General features: G+C 50.9%; 1 protein-coding gene across 1 annotated transcript in view; it reads right to left on the bottom strand.

Moving 5' to 3' along the window:
* Nucleotides 1–20021, bottom strand: part of PKP1 (plakophilin 1) — a 43535-nt gene that overhangs the window by 10793 nt on the left and 12721 nt on the right. The window contains exons 3-7 of the mRNA XM_027898118.1: nucleotides 13708–14129; nucleotides 5986–6130; nucleotides 3435–3642; nucleotides 2572–2749; nucleotides 326–440 (exon numbers count right to left, since the gene is read on the bottom strand). Of these exons, the coding sequence (XP_027753919.1) occupies nucleotides 326–440; nucleotides 2572–2749; nucleotides 3435–3642; nucleotides 5986–6130; nucleotides 13708–14129 (1068 nt within the window). The remainder of the gene's footprint in view (nucleotides 1–325; nucleotides 441–2571; nucleotides 2750–3434; nucleotides 3643–5985; nucleotides 6131–13707; nucleotides 14130–20021) is intronic.

The following is a 20021-nucleotide window of genomic DNA, read 5'->3' as shown; positions in this document are numbered from 1 at the left end:
CCTGCTGGAGGAAGAGATGTGGAGATGGGAAGAGCAAGAGATAGGGATTAGGATGCTGGAAGGATCTCAAGGTGGGAAGGGATGGGAATAAAGCACATTGGGGGCTCAGTATTTTGGTTTGTCTTGTGTTTGGGAACAGAATATTGTAAATATAATGGATCAGTCCCAAATCCCAGAGGACTTGTAATCCTACAGCAGATCCCACTGGGGCTCAGAAGGACAAGAGAGTCCAGTCCTCTCTTGTGTTTGAAAGGGGTTTTGAGCTATTCCCAAAGCTGCAACTTTGCTGAACTCCAGCAAACAACCCGGGCTGAGCAGCTGGTACCTTGTCATCAGGTCGGTTGGAAGCCACGCAGTTCTGGGCATAAGTCATGACAGAATCAATCAAACCAGGGTAATTCCTCATGGTCTGGCGCCCCATGTCTGCTGAACTCAGGTTTCTGAAGGAAAGCCGTCGAGGAGCATGTCAGGAGAGAAGGAGAGAGGGTTAGTTGGGCTCTGTTCTGGCTGTGGCTGTCACTGAATTCAGGGATTTTTTTTTTCGTGGATTCAGCAGGGCTGATCTACTGCTCTAATTTTGGAGGCCTTCTGTAGGACTGTGCTGGTGCTCAACTCTCTTGTTGCTCTTTTGGACTGATTTAACTTGGGAAAATGTCCTGTTAAGGAGAAGACACTCTCCTAGTGAGAGTAACCAGCAAGGATGTTACCTTAGAGGCTGTGCCTGTGCCATGACACCTCACTGCCTCCTGCCAAAGGGAAGACTGGCTAAAGACCATCTGGGATCATTGTGATCACCAGGAAGGTGCAAATACTTGTAAGCCCAGAGCTACCAGGGCCAATAGCAGATTGACTCTGACACAGGGCAGAGGTGCTGGAGAGCAGCGATAGCTCTGACCAGAGGGACTGACTGGTTTGTGCAAGCTCTGATGGATTCCTGGGCACTGGTTGCTGCCAGGACAGGGTTTTAGGGTTTTTCCAGTAACAGGAAATAGGTGTTTTTGTTGTTTTGTTGTGTTTGGGGTTTTTTTTCCCTTCCCTGTTTTATGGCCTTGTAGCTTGCAAATGAAAAACAAAGAGAGGCTGGCAGTCCTTGTGAGATATTCACTCCAGGCATTCCAGAACTGGATTTGATGTTCACCGTGATTTGCAGCCTCCTCATTAACATGAATTCATCTGCAATCCAGAAATGCTTGAGCAGCAATGGCTCGAGCCCAGGGCAAACCCAAGGCTGTTCTCATCCCTGCGCTGGGATGTGGCAGGGCAGTGAGTCACAGCAATCCTGGCTCACTCTTCACTCAGAGCAGGGGCTCCAGACTCAGCTGCCCAGCTTTCCTCACTCCCCTTGCTCCCCAGTCCTGCTCCCTTTGGCCTTTTGAGCTCCCTCTCTGCCCTGCATCTGCCAGTCTTCATCAGGGGGTTGGACACTGCTGCCACAGGCTCTGGTAAATCCCTGCAGACAGCGCCCGCCTTGAGCTGAACTCCGCGGAAAGCTCCTTTTACAAGCTGTCACCACACTCCTCCCCTCATTTGAATGGGATATTTCGTGGCATTGGTGACTGGAGATGGTCCTAAAGTCGAGCACCTCATACACACAACGCACACCACACACCCCCACGCGCAGCTGCGTGCGGGGAACCTGCCCTCCACGGCAGGGAAGGGACCAGCACCCACTGCCTGGCAGGGAGCAGCACCCACTGTCTGTCAGACACGGTTCTCAGCCACAGAAGACAATGGTATCACGTCTCCAGAGGCCCCTGCTGCCTTCACCCAGTTGGGTTTCACAAGCAGATACAGCTCCTGCGAGCTGCATGTCTGGGAAGGGCGCGGCCGGCCCTGCGCTCCCTTGGGGAGAGCTTCCCTTGATGAAAGGACCTAATTATACAGGGTAGATTCTTTTTCCCCACTTGTTCCCATTGAGACAAGGAGCTCCCATCCAAGTGGAGGAGGGTGGTAGGAGAAACAGCAAGTCAGGGCGAAGATCCTCTACAAACTGAGCTCTGGCTTTCCCGGGAACAAAATAAAAGCACCCCGGGCTCAGCCTGTGCCTCACGTTTGGCAGCTGAGCTGCTCGACAAAAAGGGACAGGAGAAGTCCAGGAAAAGTGCTGGGACTGTTCTGTGCTAAAACAGTTATTAAAATAAGTGGGAAAATGCTTGTTTTCCCCACAGAGAAGATTCCGTCTTTTTTGTCACTCAACGCCCAAACCGGTTTGTTTTCTAGCAAGTAAAATTTTCTCTGGAAGCCTCAAAACGTGCCCAGTTTCCTGGTCTGAGCTGAACACTGACGGGTTTCAGTGTTGCACCAAGCAACTTTTGCATTTTTCTGAGAAAAGTCTCAGCAAGAACAAAACTGTTAAAAAAAATTTAAAAAAATAAAAAAAAAGCTACTCCACAGGTATTTTATGTGCAATTTTTTTTTTCTTCCCCTTCTCTGAGGAAAACTTTCTCAAGGAGGATTTCCAATTACCACAATTGCAGCGGGCATGTCTTCAGCTCATTGTTAGAGGATTTAGATGGCTTCAGCTTTTGCCAACAGACACAAGCTGCAGTAAGTCCCCGCTTGGTGACTCACCTCAAACAGCCTGTGGCATTGAAGAACACCTCTGGGTCAATAATTTCTCTTGTCCTATTGCAGCTGCCGTCAGACCAGCCAGAGAAAGGGATGATAACACAGTCTGTCAGGACGGGGAGGGCCTCCTGTATCAACTCTTCTTTTAATTCATCAGTGGAGGAGAGGTTCCAGAGCAATCCTAGGATGGAGGTGGGAGACAAGCTCAAGCAGAGGGTTGGTCACCAGGCATTAGGAACTTCCTTTAGGTCAGAGTGAATTCCAGTACCAAAATCCTTCCTCACTTCAGCCCCTTTTGCTCTAAATGCAGTCTCTGCATCCCTACGGGAGACAGACAGGATGGGCCCCATGTGGAAGGTGGGCATCCAAGCACCCTCCCTCCTCCCAAAATTGGTGTTTATTGCCATTAGGTGGCAGGGGGAGGGCATCTCTCTAAGGATCTCACAAAGGCTTGCACAGAAGACCTCAGACACAGCTGAGTGTGATCTGCACCGAAAGAACTCACACCAACCCCTCAAAAAAAGGCGAGACATGAATTAGAGAACCTGCCTAACCATACTGGGATTTCCAGGACCCTTGGTCTTCCCTGGGAGCATCACAGTGGCCTGGGGTTCAGGAAGGCATGTGGGTGGCCAGGGTGACCACAACTGTGGGGGCAACCTGGGGCAGGTGCGTCCCCAAGGGGCACTCTCGAAGTGAGGAACCCTTATGGGACACTGAAGGGCCAGGACCTCCTCTGCCTTCCGATTTAGGTCCCCATTTGGTGCAACAGGAACACAAAACACCCCTTTTTGTGCCCTGGCAGCCCCGTGGGGCCTTTGTGGGCTGTGGGGAGCACGGTCCTGCTGAGGGCTGGGCAACCGTACCTGTCAGCTGTTTCTGGATTTCGGTGTTCCCCGTCCTCCGCAGGAGGCTCACGCACTCCCTTATCCCGTTCTGCCGCCGGGTTTCGATCTTGTTGGTGGGATTCTTGAAGACCAGGTTCCGGAGGGCGCCGGCCGCTGCCCGCTGGACATTCTGGTTGGTGCTGCGCAGCAGCTCCACGAGCTTGGCGATGCCCCCCAGCCGATAGACCTGCAGCAGGAGAGGCAGGATGCCATCAGCACAGCGTGCTGGGGGACAGGGACACCCGGGACTGCAGCGGCAGCGCTGGCACTCACAGGGCACTTCGTGTGGTCCTGGGACTCAGGGGAGCTGGGGAAGCACAGCTGGCCGGGAAGGATGGCTGGAGATGGTACGTTCTGGAATCCCAGACTCACAGAGCCCCAGATTCACAGAAATCACACTCACAGAATCCCAGAACAGGCTGAGTTCGAAGGGACCCACAAGGATCATCCAGTCCAACTGCTGGCCCTGTGCAGGTGCATCCCCAAGAGTCACCCCCTGTGCCTCATCCTCGATCTCTGGCAGCCTTGGGGCTGTGCCCACTGCTCTGGGGAGCCTGTTCAGTGCCAACCACCCTCTGGGGGAAGAACCTTTCCCTGAGATCCAACCTAACCCTGCCCTGACACAGCTCCAGCCATTCCCTGGGGGCTGTCCCTGCTCCCCCCAGAGCAGAGCTCAGTCCTGCCCCTCCTCTGCCCCTGCCCAGGCAGTTGGAACTGCACTGAGCTCTCCCCTCAGTCTCCTCTTCTCCAGCTGAACACACCAAGTGCCCTCAGTGTCCTCACACAGCTTCCCCTCAAAGCCCTGCCCCATCTACCTTGCCCTATTTTGTATACTCTCTAAAACAGCTTACTATCTTCCTTATATTACAGTGCCCCACCTGCTCCAATATTGCAGGTGAGGCTGCCCCAGAGCAGAGCAGGATGATCCCCTCCCTCTCCTGGCCAGCGATGCTGGGCCTGGTGCCCCCCAGGACATGGGGTTCAGGCCATAGGTCATGACCACAAAGCTGCTTAAAGCGTAAGCTCTGTAAGTGGATGTCTGTGAGTAATGGCCATGGACCGAGTCCTTTGCTGATGTAAATGCGCTCCCATAAACTTTCACCAACCTCCACAGCTTGCATCAGGTGGAAATGTCGCTCTGCCCATCTGCAGAGGCCATTTATAGCCACGTAATGACATGCTGTGGTAATTTATCTGCATGCTGGAATCACGGACTGAGCTCAGAGGGATGGTCACGGCACAGTGTCACCACCCTCGAGCTCAGCCTCTCCAGCTGCTCCTGCACCAGGAAGGGGTGTGAGCCCAGACCTGCAGGACACCTCACACGTGACAGAGAGGCTTGAAGGCAAATTCCTCCGGCTGAGCTCTCCAAAATGATGAGTATTCCTGCTGTAGGATGTCCTCTGTACCAGGATATGATCCTGCCTGGAGCCCCTCCTGGCACAAACCAACCCCACTGACAATAGACAATGAATGAGCACCTTCCAGAAAACCAATGTGTGCTCAGGTGACTCACAGTCTTACTGTGACACATCTTTTCTGGGAAGCCACAGGACAGGCCAGTGCTCAGAGGGTGTTTTCAACGGTAAATGAAGGGTGTGGCCACCCCCACAATTAGCCCTGTTAAGGTGGGCTGGGGGACCTGCACTCCATTCAGACACAGCGAGGGCACAGCCCCACATGTGCCAGCACATCCAGCTCCATTGTTGGGCCAGGAACTGGAAAGCCACCTCTGCAGGGTTGGCATTTTGATCAGCCCATGTGGGAATAAATTTTGGTGGCAGTCTTGCTGCAGCAGATCCGTCCTTCAGGCTGCCTCCCTTGAAGCATTTTGGCAAAGTAATTGAAGAGCAAGAGCATTAGAAAAATAATCTGTGCTGTAAGAAGGGCATCTGTTTGATCAAGTATCACACAGAATGATGGAATGGTTTGGGTTGGAAGGGACCTTAAAGCTCACCTCGTTCCAACCCCTGCCCTGGGCAGGGACACCTTCCACTAGCCCAGGTTGCTCCAAGCCCCATCCAACCCGGCCTTGGACACTTACAGGGATGGGGCAGCCACCAGTATGGATATGCAAAATCTGTGCAGGCATTTCCCAGCCTTTTGCAGCCACCTGAGCCAATGGATGAATTGGTGACTGTGTACAGAGTCACTGGGAATGCCCAGCTAAAATCACAGCGGGCCTTAGGGTGACTTTGTCTTACTCTGGCACTGCAGCTCTGAGACACTGAAAGATTTATGCCAAACTGGGAGCAATTTGCACCCAGAAGAGGACACTGAATGGCTGCTTCCATCTTGCCAGACCCCATCAACCTGAACACAGTCCCCTATGTTAAAATCCTGGCTGTTGGGAGAAAGTGGCCACTAAGAGTTGAAAAGTCGGGAAAAAACCACCTAATTAATTCCTGAAGGTGACTACTGAGCTATAAGGCTCCTTGTGATCCTGTGATTCATGAAAACCAGGGATCCTTGGTACTGGGAAAAAGCAGCTCCATCCCCCTCCCGTGCCAATGGGAGGGGATTTGCTCACCTCTTGCTTGGCAGACTCGTCCTGGAAGCAGGTGTGCTGGAGGTAGTAAGCACCCATGGCCTGGTATTTGTCATCAGAGGAGCACAGGAGCTGTATGGCTTTCTGGATGGTCATTGTCCCGGCGTCTATCTCATCGCCACAGATCCTGTGTCAGAGAGAAGGATGGCACGGGTTGAGTGCTCAGCCAGCAGAGCTGCAGCAGCACTTTGAGTTCTTGGGAAGGAATCAACGGTAAAATGGAAAATATTATCACGTTCCCACATAAAGCACACACAGAGCATTTCTCTGTCTCGAAAAAAAGAAATGGCAAAAGGTGGAAAACACGCGGTGGAGGGCACTGAGGCTAATAAATTACAGATCCAGTCTATCCAGAAGCGAAGGAGACAGAAAATGAAAGCTCAGTTGGATGTCTAATCATGTCTCAAGTGGAAGGTTTAATGAACAGAGAACCAGCCTTCACTGTTCCTCAATAAAAGAATGAGTGGACAAGAGTGAAACCATCCACCAGGTTATTAGGGCAGTGCAACGTGGGCAGATGATTTTCCCACAGCGTGGGATCCTTTGATGTGAGATGTGGTGGAAGCAAAAATGTGAGAGCAGTTGATGGTCTCAGGAGGCCTCAGCAGATCCCTTAGGAAAAGGCAACAGGCCCGTCTGGAGTGATGGGGTGGGCCAATATTGAGTTTATTAACTACTAATACCAGCACTGAGACATCCTGCTCCCAGGGTGTGTTCACTTTGGTAGTCTCCATGCTCTCCATAAAAGTTGACCATTGTCCCCATCCCCTGCTAGAGGTAAAGAATATTCCTAGAGATTCCAGAGAAAGGATATGATGCCACTGGCTTGGGGCAGGACTGGAACCTTGGGAGAAATACAAACACTGGAATGTTTGTCCACCTGTTTAGAAATATGAAGGTCCTGCTCTTTTTTGGCTTGTACTTATTTAGCATCATCTGGGATGTTTTAACCACATAAAATTGGAAAAGGGTCCGAACTTTCAGACTGATGAAGGGGGCCTGAACTGCAAAGCTTGTCTGTGTTTCCAGCTATAGAGATTAATCTAATTAAAAGTTGCCATCTCCTCTCAGCTGCAGCTGGATCTCCTCTCATTGCAGCAGTGTCTGAGTTAATTTTCATCACAGCAAACAGCCCCAGAAAGTTCAGGACTGAGGAGAGTGAAACCCCAACCTCCTGTTTGGTTGTTTCTGTCAGCAGTGACAGGGCACAAATGGGAAATGCTTCATCAACAGGGGGTGAGATCCAAAAGTGTGAGGGCTTTGCTTGGCCAGCTGGACCTGACTGATGTTTATTCCCTGTGCAGGACCCAGCTGGGACTGATGGTGAGTTAGTTTTACCTGCAAATCAGGAAACCAGTTCCTCTCTGAGCCACATTTATTTATATAAATTTTTCCTCCCTGTCACAGCTGTGAGTGGCTGTGCAGGGGGGATGATCACACACGTGGCTGATCCTCTTCAGCCAATCCAGTAGACTGACAAAACACAGTGACTCTGAATAAATTCTTCAAATGAGCCAATTACCTTTGAGGTAATTCCTCTCTTGGAATGCAGGAATGACAGACAACAGCCTTGGACTGGACCTTAAGCATTCGATATCTAAGGCTGGAGGAACCTCATTCCACTTCCATTTCTACATTGACAATAAAACCATCACTTCATTACATGACTTTTCATCAGTTTGAATCCTCATCAAAACTTGGCACCAAGGAAGTTCCCTCGAACTTGCAACAGGGAAACACAAAACTGGAGAGACAAAGTTTAAACTGGAAATTATGGAGCCCCAGAACCCCCTGGGTTTGACCCAGGATGTCGGGATTTTCACTTCAGTTTTTTTCATGCTCCTGAGACACGACAGAGCTGAGACACTGATGGATCCTGCACCAGAGGGACCTCTTTGAGAAGTGGCACCTGGGCTAGCAGTGTGGGGAGGGAGGCAGATTAGTAAAAATGTGGCCGTGTAAATCGTGGTGATTTTTTTTTCCTTTATAATTTTTTAGATCAAATGCACTTTTTCTGAGAAACAAGGATCTCCACTTGGTCCAGCTACTCAAGGAAGGCAATTTGCTTCCCACCCACTCCATAAGAGGGCAGGAAAAATCTAGGGATCCAGGTATGGGAAAAGGTGGAGAAGGTTCCCTTTTCCCTGCTGGCTCCTCAGCAGGATGGGTGAGCAGCCAGGCTCAGAGATTTCTCCTTGCTGGGAATGCAATGACCCTGGCAAAGCCCAGCTAAAGGGAGATTGTTCATCAGCCTGACCAGATCTACACTAGGGGAAAAACATCCTGCTCCAAGACAAACTCTTGGCAAGTGGCCACCTCCAGCCTGGCCAATGTGCCTGGTAGGAAGAGCTCCAAAGATTGTTCCTCTTCCACGAGGCAGAAGCAATCAATGGAGGTAAATGGAAATTATTCAGTGGAGACAAAACAGATGATCACACTCTGGAATGGAAGGGAAACAAACACTGAAGAGGATCAGTGTCACAGAAAGGCAAATTCCCTCACCTTGCATTTGTGTTAATCAAATCTGAGTCTCCATCCTGGTTCTTGGGGCTACAAATCCCAGGAGATGAGAGGAAGCCAGAAAACTCGTAGCAAATGTCATTGTTCATTGATAACATCAGAGTGAAAACACTCAGAGCATTCAGCACACCCAGGCCTTTCAAAATGAAGCTGCACTGGAGCAAACCCAACAGCCAGGCAGCCACCTCCATCTCTGGGACCTGGCACTGAGGTTCTGACCCCACTGAAAGCTCAGCTGGAGCTCCCTCTCAGGCTTTGCTCCGTGGGGAGACACCGTGGGAGGTGGGCACAGAGTGACACGGGGCTGATGATGGGGGATCCCCCTCGTGAGCAGTGATGGGAACCCTGCCAGGCCAGAATCACAAACAGCTCCTCAGCACCTGCTCTGGGTGCAAACACACAGCTCAGACAAGTTCCCATCACAAGGACCAGACGGTGAAATGGTCACTTTTAGGGGTGTTTTGTCCCAAATGAGAACAAACCAAAATGAAGGTGCCTTTTTATGTACAGGGTTCTGCTTTCATGAAGCCCTGGAGAATTAGTCTTTTGATACTGATCACCTTTATTTATCCCAAAAGACAGGAGATAGATCAGAAAACACCCTCAGCAGCTTTTCTGGCTGTTTCAGGAACCTCAGTATGTTTTCACAGTTTGTTTATAGTTTTATAAATATATATTTATATCTATTATAAATATTTTATATTTATAAATATAAACAATATATTGTTTATATTTCCAGGGGTGGTTATGGGACACTCAGTTCCTGCCTCTGAACTTCACTCACAGAGCACAGAGGCTGATGCAGCTCAGCTGGGGTGTCACCACAGACAAATACGAACCCGAAGAAAACCCAAAGAAAACCCCAGCCTTTACTGTCTCCTCCAGCAGCCAAGGTATCCAAGACCTTTACCAGAGCAGCATCAAGAGATTACATATTTCCAGGTGCCTCGAGAGTCACTTGCTTTCACATGATCTCTGATGAGGTGTTTTAGTCTCTTTCATACACAGAGAACTCCCAAGGGAAATGTATCCACACCTTAAAAGGAGGCCAAAGGTGCCTGTGGGATTGTAGGTGTCCATTAATGGCTCCTGATCTGTATCAGCAGCCCTTAAGCTGGGGAATGTCTGCAGACACCCCAGCTCACCTCTCCATCTCCCCAAACGAGAACACCCTGAATCCTTCACCAGGCCTGGGGTTGGTCTGATCTCTCAGTAACATCTCCAGCTCAGACACTTGGGGTTCCCCTGGAGACAAGAAGGGCACTGACTGTGTTAGGGGGGTAACTCAGTGGCCAAGCTCCGAATTCAGCTTCACTGGCCACTGCCTGAATCTCTGCAAGGGCACCAGGGACGTCCTAAACTGCTGGAACCAGGTGACCAGCTGGCCTTTTCAGTCCCATGGGGCACCTGAAGCACAGAGTGCAACACCTCTACAAACAGAACCAACATAACGTCAGGGGGTGGTACACACAGGGGGTTTTTTGTCCCTCAGAGTCCAAATGAAGTGGGACAAAGGCTCAAAAGTTCCTAAGAGGCATTAAACATCACCTCCTTTATTATCTCTTCTCTTTATCGGTACCTGATGGCCAGAGCAAGATGTAGAAACTTTTTTCCTGACTGGGCATAAACGACATAAATAATATTGCAAGATGTTATTTAGATGAAAGCTGCCTAGCTCAGGGTGACAACCTGTCACCTGGAGCATGTTGCAAGTGCCACCCATCAGAGGAAGAGATTTAAAGTGAGCAAAGATGGGTGCTCTTCACCAGCTGCTGAAATCGCTGTTGCTGAGAGTTTCCAGGTCTGGGGGATGTCACAAGAAAGGAGAAGGGTTCTGGGGGGATGAGGGAGCCCTGGACACCAAGGAGACTCTCTCCAGCTCCATCAGGTAGCTGGACTCATTCCAGAGGGCTGTACTTTGGCAACATCTGAGTGCTGTTCATTGAGAACGGCCACCAGAGCAACCCGTGGACATCTGAGCCCAGGACAGATGTGCTGAGCTTGGAAATGTAGATCCAGATATGACATAATGCTTATAAAGGCCTAAGTCCCTCAGTGGTTATAGAGAAGTATGTCTGGAATCACAGAACCATTCAGGGTGGAAAAGACCTGCAGGGTCATCAAGTCCCCCCCTGTGCCCGATCCCCACCTTGTCCCCCAGCCCAGAGCACTGAGTGCCACGTCCAGTCATTCCTTGGACACCTCCAGGGATGGGGACTCCATCACCTCCCTGGACAGCCCCTTCCCATGTTTAACAAACCTTTCCATGAGGAAATTCTTCATGGAAGAAAGGAAGGGGCATCAGAAGGTCCCTCTCTGCTCGCCGAGGCAGGATCATAACAACAGGGCCAGTGGAAGAGAACTCACTTCAGGAGGAGTTTTCTTCAAGCAAGTCACTAGTGCCCAACCTTCTGATCTGACAAACAGTGCAAAACTCAGATTTCATCACCAGAGCCAGTGCTATGGGGTGAGTAAAACCCTATGTCATGGTTTAGTTTATCAGAGAATCAGAGAATGGCTTTTCCTGAAAAACATCGAGGTGTTTACTCCTGAGCCAGCTGGAGGAAAGGTGCCTTCGTCAGAGTTGCTGTTGTAAGAGGAAGGGCTCTCTGAGAGATAACTATCAAAGAAACAGCTCTTCCATGTCTCACACAGCCAAAACTTGTTCAATAAAAGGCAGCAATCACACAGTCAAGAGTAGTTCCAGAAATGAAATAACTTTGTGACCAAATACACAGGGATTGTTGAGTACAGTGTTTGACACTCAGTCAAGCACTTGTTGCACGCTCAGTATTTTGATATCTCCACGCCATTCTCACTACCTGAGAACATAGAGTCACTCATTTTTCATCTCACACCGTCCAAGGAGATCAGATCCATAGGAGAGGACATCTGAACCAGCGCTGACACCATCCACAGCCATTGCATTATATAGGAATTTTATGTGGCAAACAGACCCAGTGGATCACAGGTCCCACTGCAACCACTCTCACAGCAATGGAAATCACGACGTGGATCGCCTTGGAAAGCATGGAAAGCATCCAGCCCTTCCCTGCCTCATGCAGGTGGTTTGCAAACCTGCACACAAGACATCCACCCACGCAGGAGATTCACAGCACAAAAACCCAGCACGACATTATCCCTGTTACAAAGGCACAAACTCGACCTGGAAGGGAAGGGCAGAGCCCCAGACTGGGCACTGCAGCAGCTGTGACCCAGCTGAGCCCTGTTCTCCATGCACAGGTTAATAAAGGGGTACCTACAAGCAAACCTCTCCCTCCTCAAAAGGTCAGGTGACCCAAAATGAAGACTGAGATCTCCAAGTGGAGAACCCTCCAAACACAACAATCCTACACAGCAAAGAGAGCCCAGACATGGTCCTAACCTGCCTCTGAAGGCCCCTTCCCACCCAAAGCAGAAGGCTAACAGTGACTGTCACATACTTTCTAGGGGCCAATAGTCTTCCAAAAGAGTAATTTTTCCAAAGAGGAGAATTCCTTCCTACGTTTCCAAAGCTTTACATGCAACTGATGCCAACCTCGTCCCCTTGGAGCAGAATTCCTTGCACCAGCTGCCCTCAGCACTAGTCCAGCTCTGCAGTCTCAGGTGGAGCAGGGGGTGTGCCCCAGCCAGATCAGATTTACTCAGGGGACACAGCCCCAGCTGAGCCTCCGACTCGGAGCCGACGTTTCCACATCAGAACCAGTTCTGCCAGATGGGCCATGCCCCAAGCCAGGAGAAGTGTATAAATGGAGCCACTCCCTAACCAGGGGCCATCCAGCACTGGAGAAGGTTCCTCTCACAACAGCAGTTCTGCTCCTCAGAAAATGCCATCATTCCTTCAAGTGACCCTTCCAAGGCAGTGACCAAGCCATGTGCAGAGCAGGGCTTGGCTTGGACAGGGCCTGCCTGGCAGTAACTTCTCAAAAGCACTGTCCTCCCCAGAAGAAGGCAGCTGCAGCCCCACGTTTAGTCATCCTGCCATCCCTCCCACTGCACTTTTATGCTCTTCAGTCAGAAATTCCCTAGCACAAGTTATTCCCAGTTTACGTAACATCAGTTTCCCGTTCCAGAGGATTCACAAAGCTGCTGATAGCAGCAAGTCACTGCCACCAGTGCTCTGGGTTGGCCAGGGCTAATTTTGCTCCTGTTAAAGAAGAAGTCACTGGACACATGGGTAGCCAAGGTTTCATGATAACATGCTAATGGGGGAGTGATGTTTCTTGGCATACACACTCTGGGGCACACTCCTGCTCAATACAAAACCAGGGAGGCTCAGCCAGAGAAATCTGGAACATTCAGATGTTAAAAACAGCTTTCAAGCAACACCCCAGTGACACCGCCCAAACAAGGGTGATTTTTAGTGGAAGCTCTGCTGCTTTGTCCAGTTACATCCTTGGAAGTGTCTGAGCTCCCTGGGGTGTTTTATCTGCCCTGTTGCTGTAGGCAACTTCTACAAGAAAGGATCTGATGCTGACATGTGATGGAACATCTTCCACCCTTATGTATTTCCTAACCCAGATGGGACTGGATGCTCTGGACAGCAAGGAATTAACAGCTACCACTGATTCCTCTTTACTGACTGGGCAAATTATTCCAGTTAGGGTATTTATTTCAATTGTGGACTCTGTTTTTTTCTGGAGCCCAAATCAAACCTTTTGGGCAGATGAGGCACAGACTGGGTGGAAAGAAGAGAGGTAAACACCACCACTCAGCAGGCTCTCAGCTCTGCTCTGAGTCAGACCCTCAGGAACCAACTCCTTCAGAGACAGTTGATGGGGGTGTTTTTTTAGGTATATTTTCTACCAAACTGAAGCAGCCTGACAGCCAGGAGAGGCACCCAGACGGCACACCAGGCTTTCTGCTCTTCTCCTCCCCACCCTTACCCTGCAAAGGCGCTGTCAGTTGATGCCGCCACAGGGGCTGAGGCATCATCTTGCCCAACACCACACGGATCCAGCAGAGATATCTACACCGAGCCAGTCATGTTGGCTTCCCAGTCATGCTGATTTCTCTCCATAGCCCGGGAAGAGAAATAAACCCTCCAAGAACCTGACTCATCCGACCCACTTTGCTGCGCGGGGCACACCGGGGAGGGATCTCCGGTGGAGCAGCTCAGGTGACCGGCTCTGACAGCCCTCCCCAAACCTCATCCCCGCTCCCTTCAGATCGCAGCAAACTTACTTGGAGCTGGACTGAGCCTGCCCATAAACGGCGTCCTGCTTGCAGCTCATCATGGGCTGGGCGTACACCACGTCGGGCTTGTTGCTGGAGGGGCAGGAGAGGGCCCGCGCCGGCATTTTTTTACTCGTCCTGGTGGTTCCTTGCTGGGTGCTGCAGCTGCTGTAGATGCTCTGGCGGTTCAGGGTGGCCTTGTGCTCTGCCCGGCCCCCGACCTGGCTCTTCCTGAGGGTGCCCCTGGGCGGTTCGCAGTACAGGTCGGGCTCGCTGCGGCTGCTCTTGATGTTCTGCACGAAGCAGTAGTCGCTGCCGGCCCTGGGGCTGCACACGGCCTTGCCGTAGTGTTTGCTGCCCCAGCCCTCCATCTGGCTGTAGGAGCTGTAGCGCCTGTTCTCCACGTCCCTCTTCAGGGTCCCGTTGTACAGCTGCAACACGACAAAACGGGGCACAGAGCTGTTAGGGAAGGAGCTGCAGAGCCACACGGCCGAACCCGCTCCTGTGTGGGTGTCACGGCTGCCAAACCCCCCAAACTGTGGATCTTTGGTGGTTTGTGTTTTTTTTTTTTTGGGGGCCCAAAATCTGTGGGAGGTTATCCCACCTGCAGCCCTTACAAAGGTGTCAAACTCAATATTTCACAGGATCCCAGGATATGCTGAGTTGGAAGGGACCCCGGAGGATCAACGAGTCCAACCCTCAGCCCTTGCATAGACCCATCTCCAAGAGTCACATCATGTGCCTGATGGGATCTTCTTGAGCTCTGTCAGCCTTGGGGCTGTGTCCACTGCCCCAGGGAGCCTGTTCAGTGCCCAACCACCCTCTGGGAGAAGAACTTCTTTCTGATATCTAACTTAAATTTGGGACACCAACCTAATTTGGGACGCTTACTGATCAGGGTGTGGCATCCAGGAGCTTTAAAGCAGAACTGAAAGCTCAAACATGACCCCAACAACAGAGAAAATGCCTTATTGCCGACACACACAGGGTCTGAGGAGCTCACAGCACATCTCTTGCCCTCACAATTGATGCCACATTCTCACCTCCCAACAGTGCCTGCGTTTATTTTTCATTTCCTTATGCTATTGTCTTCCCCTCCCATCTAGTAGTTCCTTAGGAAGGGAGTAAAGGGAGTGCAAAATGAGTAAGAAGGGATTCTCGAATCAAACTGTGCCAAGAAACAAGTGGAGACAACGATTATCTGCTTATGAGTTACAAGGTGTGTAGTATCAGCTCACATAATGGGATGCTCTGGGAACAATGCGGGATGTGCAATAAAAGCTGAGGTGACTAAGCCAGGAAATAGAAAAGAAAAAGATAGAAGATGGCAAAATAAATCATCTGCAATTAACGAAACAAAAAATGGCTTTAGCTGTTCTGCTGTCAGTTCAAAACCACTGCACTGCACCCCTTCACCAGAAGTCCGTCCCCCCCCCCAGATTTGCATCAAGTTTGCCACACCAAGGATGAATTCAATATTCTTTTGCAATATTAAGCTTTCTGGATGTCAGTGCTGGCATCTGGAAGCCTGCAGGGTTGTATCCAAATGAGAGACAAGCCACTGAGGTGTGTGCTCCCCAAAGGAAAATAAATACAGCTGGTTTCGTGCTGTTTGCCCTGTGACACTGAGTTTGTGCACTGCACCCCCTCTGCACTCTGGGAAGCAGATCTCCAAGACATGCAGCAAACAGGGATAAAAAGAACTAAAGAATAAAACTGCCTGCCCCATCTCCCTTTGGTTTATCTGGGCAAAGCTCATCTGTGGTCCCTTTTTGGGACAAAGTGTTCTTTTTCTCATCTAACTCTAAGCACCAGAACTTCAGGTGCCTCTTTCTGCAAAGGCCACCCAAAGGTCTCTTTGGCTGGGAGAAAAAAGTCAACACTGGCACCTCACTTTTTCCATGGAGATATGAAAAGCCTGTGCCTGGTGTAATAGTTCATGTCACTGCAACAAAACCCCATATTTCCTAACCTAGAAACACCACATGGCAGAGAAATGGGAATTCTCTGCAGGCTCACCCCGAGTCCCTCAGCCCTGTGCACACTCAGCATCATCCCCGTCTCCAACACTCTGCAGAATGGTCATTATGTTAATTAATTAAGCCAAATATTTCCATTAACAAGCTGATATTCAGGAATGCAGGGAATCCTCTCAGTTGAGTCCCAGAGAGCTGCACAGGGAAAACCTCCCAGAGGGATTCCCTTGCAGGCACAGCATCTGGGTGAGAGGAAACCTTTAGTCCAGCTGTGCTGGTACCCAGAGCCCTCTGTCATTTGCAGGACTTTTCAGGTGGATTGTTGGAAGGGGAGGAAGGGGGAGCAGGTTCTCTTTGCCTTTACTGCAGAGGACACAGAAACAAAGCTGGTGCAGGTTTGGTGCCACAGGTTTGGGAGAACAACACGGATGTCATAAGGAGAGCAAGGATATGGGGCACATGTGATGGGTCTCAGGGGCTCCCCTGCCAGTGGGAGAGGAGGAGACCGAGGGGAGACCTCCCTGCAGTTTCAACTGCCTGGGCAGGGGCAGAGGAGGGGCAGGACTGAGCTCTGCTCTGGGGGGAGCAGGGACAGCCCCCAGGGAATGGCTGGAGCTGTGTCAGGGCAGGCTCAGGGTGGATCTCAGGGAAAGGTTCTTCCCCCAGAGGGTGGTTGGCACTGAACAGGCTCCCCAGGGCAGTGGGCACAGCACCAAGGCTGCCAGAGCTCCAGGAGGGTTTGGATGCTTCACAGGCACATGGGGATGGGCCTGTGCAGGGCTGAGGGTTGGACTGGATGATTCTCGTGCATCCCTTCCAACTCAGCATTATTCTGTGATCTGTGGAATGTCCAGGATGGACAGGCACGCAGGTTCTCTCCATCCCAGTTTTTCCTGGGGTGCAGCACATGCGACAACAGCGAAGTGACCTTTCACGAAGCCGTGACGCACCGTGCGTGCCCTTCTAAAGTGACATCATCCTCCTTTTTAATTCATTTTCCCACGTTCACAAACCCTTGGGACAGTGAGGGATGGGACGAGGCTGCAGTGGGAAGGCACAGGGGGGATTTCACTGCCCGCTGGAGCAGGGAACCCATTCCCAGGGCTCGCCCCCGGCAGCTGCCACGGGACAGACACCAGCTTGTCAGACGCGAGCCCTGCTGGTTTTCTTTATGAGTCAGTTTGAGCTGGGTTTATTTTGTAGGGCTGTCAGAAGAAGCTTGGCAGAGCTGTGGAGCCCCTGGGCATCTGCTGAAACTGATTCAGCCAACCTGTTGTTTATCTAAGGCTTTTGTTTGCTCTGCAGAGCTCTCCCGCCGTGGCAGGGCGGGCGAGGGAAGCTGTGAGCGTCTCTCTGTTTATTGGCGCGGAATTATCAATTCTAGATTTCCTGCTGGGTTTTACAGTGGCCTGCAGAATTGTTCTCTTCCTTGCCAGCCCTGGGATGGGAGAAGCAAAGCCACTGCCTGTTTGGAAAGACAGCTTTCTGCAACACAGGGAGCCCTGAGTGGCAAGTCAGTGCAGGTCCCGGCAGGGCGGGGAAGCCTTTTGCAAACTCATGGGAAAATAGTTCCCGTGTGATGTGAAGCTCATTACCAAAGTCAGTGCATGACTTTTATTGCTGATTCTACCAGATGCTTGGCTGAGCCCATTTTAATCTCTTTCAAGTGGCATGGACCTAATTGGTATCTTAGAATCCCTCTTTGCAGCAGGAGCCTGATCCGAGGCCTCCGAATCGATGAGGAGCGTCCTGCCAGCTTCGGTGGATTTCTGTTTGCCAAAGAGTCCCTGTGAATCCTGAACCCTTCTTGATCTCAGCAAAAAGTGCTGTGTCTGTGTCCTCAGAGCAGCTTTCCCAGACTGAAACCTCTCTCCCCGTTTTGGATGCTGACCCAGGAGCAGTGGTGGCCAAAGCAGTGGAATTCCCTGTGCTGTGATCTCCTCCCTGGCTGCAGCGATCACTGAGATAGGAAGCAAGGCAAGGAAGGAGTTGAGGCAGTGTGTCTGGAAAGGAGATGACATCTCTGAAGGTGAAGGTGATGCTATTACACAGTCTGTGGTTTTAAGGAGCCACCTGACAACCATCTCACAGCTTTTGCTGATGCCACTCTGCATGTAGGGTGAGCTCTCCCTGTGAAGAGCAGCACTAGTGAAAGGAAAGAATAAATCTCTGGCCTTCAAACCTCATAAGCTGCTCAGGTTTCCTAACAGCCTGAATTGCATCTTCCCACTGCTTGTGGGTGTTTGCCCGGTGTGCCAGGTCCACACCTCCACCCTTCAGGAGTGGGGAGACACGCTGGAAAAGGCGAGGAAGTCCCACAGAGTGGGGTGGGGGCAGAAAGCAGTGATTCCCCCTGCACTGCAACATCTGGAAAGCGTTTTGGAGGGCACACAACTCCTGTGGTAATGTGAGTTTGCAACCTAGAGAGCCAGTGGTGTCCTGGGCTCATCCCACAGCGTGGGCAGGAGGTGAGTGAGGTGATCATCCCCCTCTACTCTGCTCAGGTGAGACCCCACCTGGAGTACTGCCAACAGTTCTGGTGTCCCCAGCATGAGGACTTGGAACTGTTGGAGCGAGTCCAGAGGAGGCCAGAAGATGATAAAGGGACTGGAGCCCCTCCCCTGTGGAGACAGGCTGGGACAGCTGGGGATGTTCAGCCTGGAGAGGAGAAGATTGTGTGGAGACCTCACAGCACCTTTCAGTGTCTGAAGGGGTCAACAGGGAAGCTGGAGAAGGGCTGTTCATCAGGAATTGGAGTGACAGGACAAGTGGCAATGGCTTCACACTGATGTAGAGTAGGTTTAGATTAGATATTGGGAAGGAATCCTTCCCTGGGAGGGTGGGCAGGCCCTGGCACAGAGAAGCTGTGGCTGCCCCAGCCCTGGAAGTGTCCAAGGCCAGGTTGGATGGGGCTTGGAGCAACCTGGGCTGGTGGAAGGTGTCCCTGCCCAGGGCAGGGGTGGAATGAGATGAGCTTTACGGTCCTCACTACCCAAACCATCCCATGATCCTGTGATTGCAGCCATTCCACCTGGCACTGTCCTGTGGGATTCAGGAGGACGCTCATGTGCAGCCAGGCAACCCAACATCCTGAATTTTAGCCTGAACTTCTCCTCCCTACTGTGAAATGAGCCTGTATGTTTGAGGCCAGGCCTTGGGAGCTGATCATTCATATTAAAACAAGGTAGGGAGGGACAGGAGGAGAGGCAGCACTGGGAGCACCGGTGCTCCTGCCAGGCCCAGGCGGTAAGCTCTTCCCTGCACTGGCAGCAGCCTGTAAATTAATAAGCATTTGTGGATCACCAGTTCTCAGCCTGCAATATGCTTTGGAACAACAGCTGGAATACCCAACAGTCGGAATACCCAACAGTCTCACAAAACAGGTGAATAAACATCTCTAACCTTTTATTTCAGCTGGAATACAACTGGTTCTAAAGAGAAAGTCAAAATGGCACTATCTTGTGAGTCCTTATTCTTCCATAAACTCTTTTGCTTGTCAGGAAAAGTCCCTCCCTTCCTCCCACTTCCCAGAGAAGCAGAAGCACAGAGCAAGGTGCACCAGCCCCAGGAATGATGCTCTGATCCCAGCTCTGCCTTTCCAGGGGTGTTTCTGCCTCCTGCATCTGAGGACGCCATCAGTTCATTACCTGGCTCTCTCATTTTATTTAATTTTTTTTTCTCCCCTCGCAATTTGTTTGTTTCTAGAGCAGCAGACAGAGAGAAGTGAAGGGCTCCGTATAAACACGTCAGGAGCAGGTTTCTCCCAGGCTGGAGGGCAAAGCACAGGCGATGCAACATGACAGGTCCCACCCTGGGTGATGGGTGGGGAAAAAACTCTTGGTGCCGCTTGCGAAACGCTCCAGCTGCTGCCTCCTGCACTCGGCATGGCAGGGAGGAAAATTGCAAAACCAGCAAAGACATTGTTTATCTATTTCTGAAATGCTCTTTCCCACCTCTCCTGGGTGCTGCCTTTCGCTGTGATTTTTCGTTTTGGTTTTGTTTGTTTGATTGTTTTTGGTTTTGGTTTGGTGTTTTTTTTTTGTTTTGTTTTGTTTTGTTTTGTAATGCAACTGAGATTTAGGTGTTGGTTTTTCAGTTTGTTCTGTCCAGGGAAGGCAACGTCCAACTTGCTACTAACAAAGCATGAAGCCTCTTGCAAAACCTCACAGGGGCACTGGGGTCTGACCAAGCAATGACTGTTCAGTGACTCTAAATCTTTGTTTTCTTTGACAAGATTGTCCAAACCCCTCTGTTTTGGGGTTTCCTTTAAACTTGAATGCAGCCATCACAGGAAATGACACATTCAGACCTGAGATCCCAATGGAACAAAGTTCCCACTGACAATGA

The sequence above is a fragment of the Empidonax traillii genome, unplaced genomic scaffold (assembly GCF_003031625.1).
Source record: "Empidonax traillii isolate 1590-97213 ecotype Southwest subspecies unplaced genomic scaffold, ASM303162v1 scaffold579:size954524, whole genome shotgun sequence".
Classification (NCBI taxonomy): Eukaryota; Metazoa; Chordata; class Aves; order Passeriformes; family Tyrannidae; genus Empidonax; species Empidonax traillii.
This window is presented reverse-complemented; position numbering and strand designations above follow the sequence as displayed.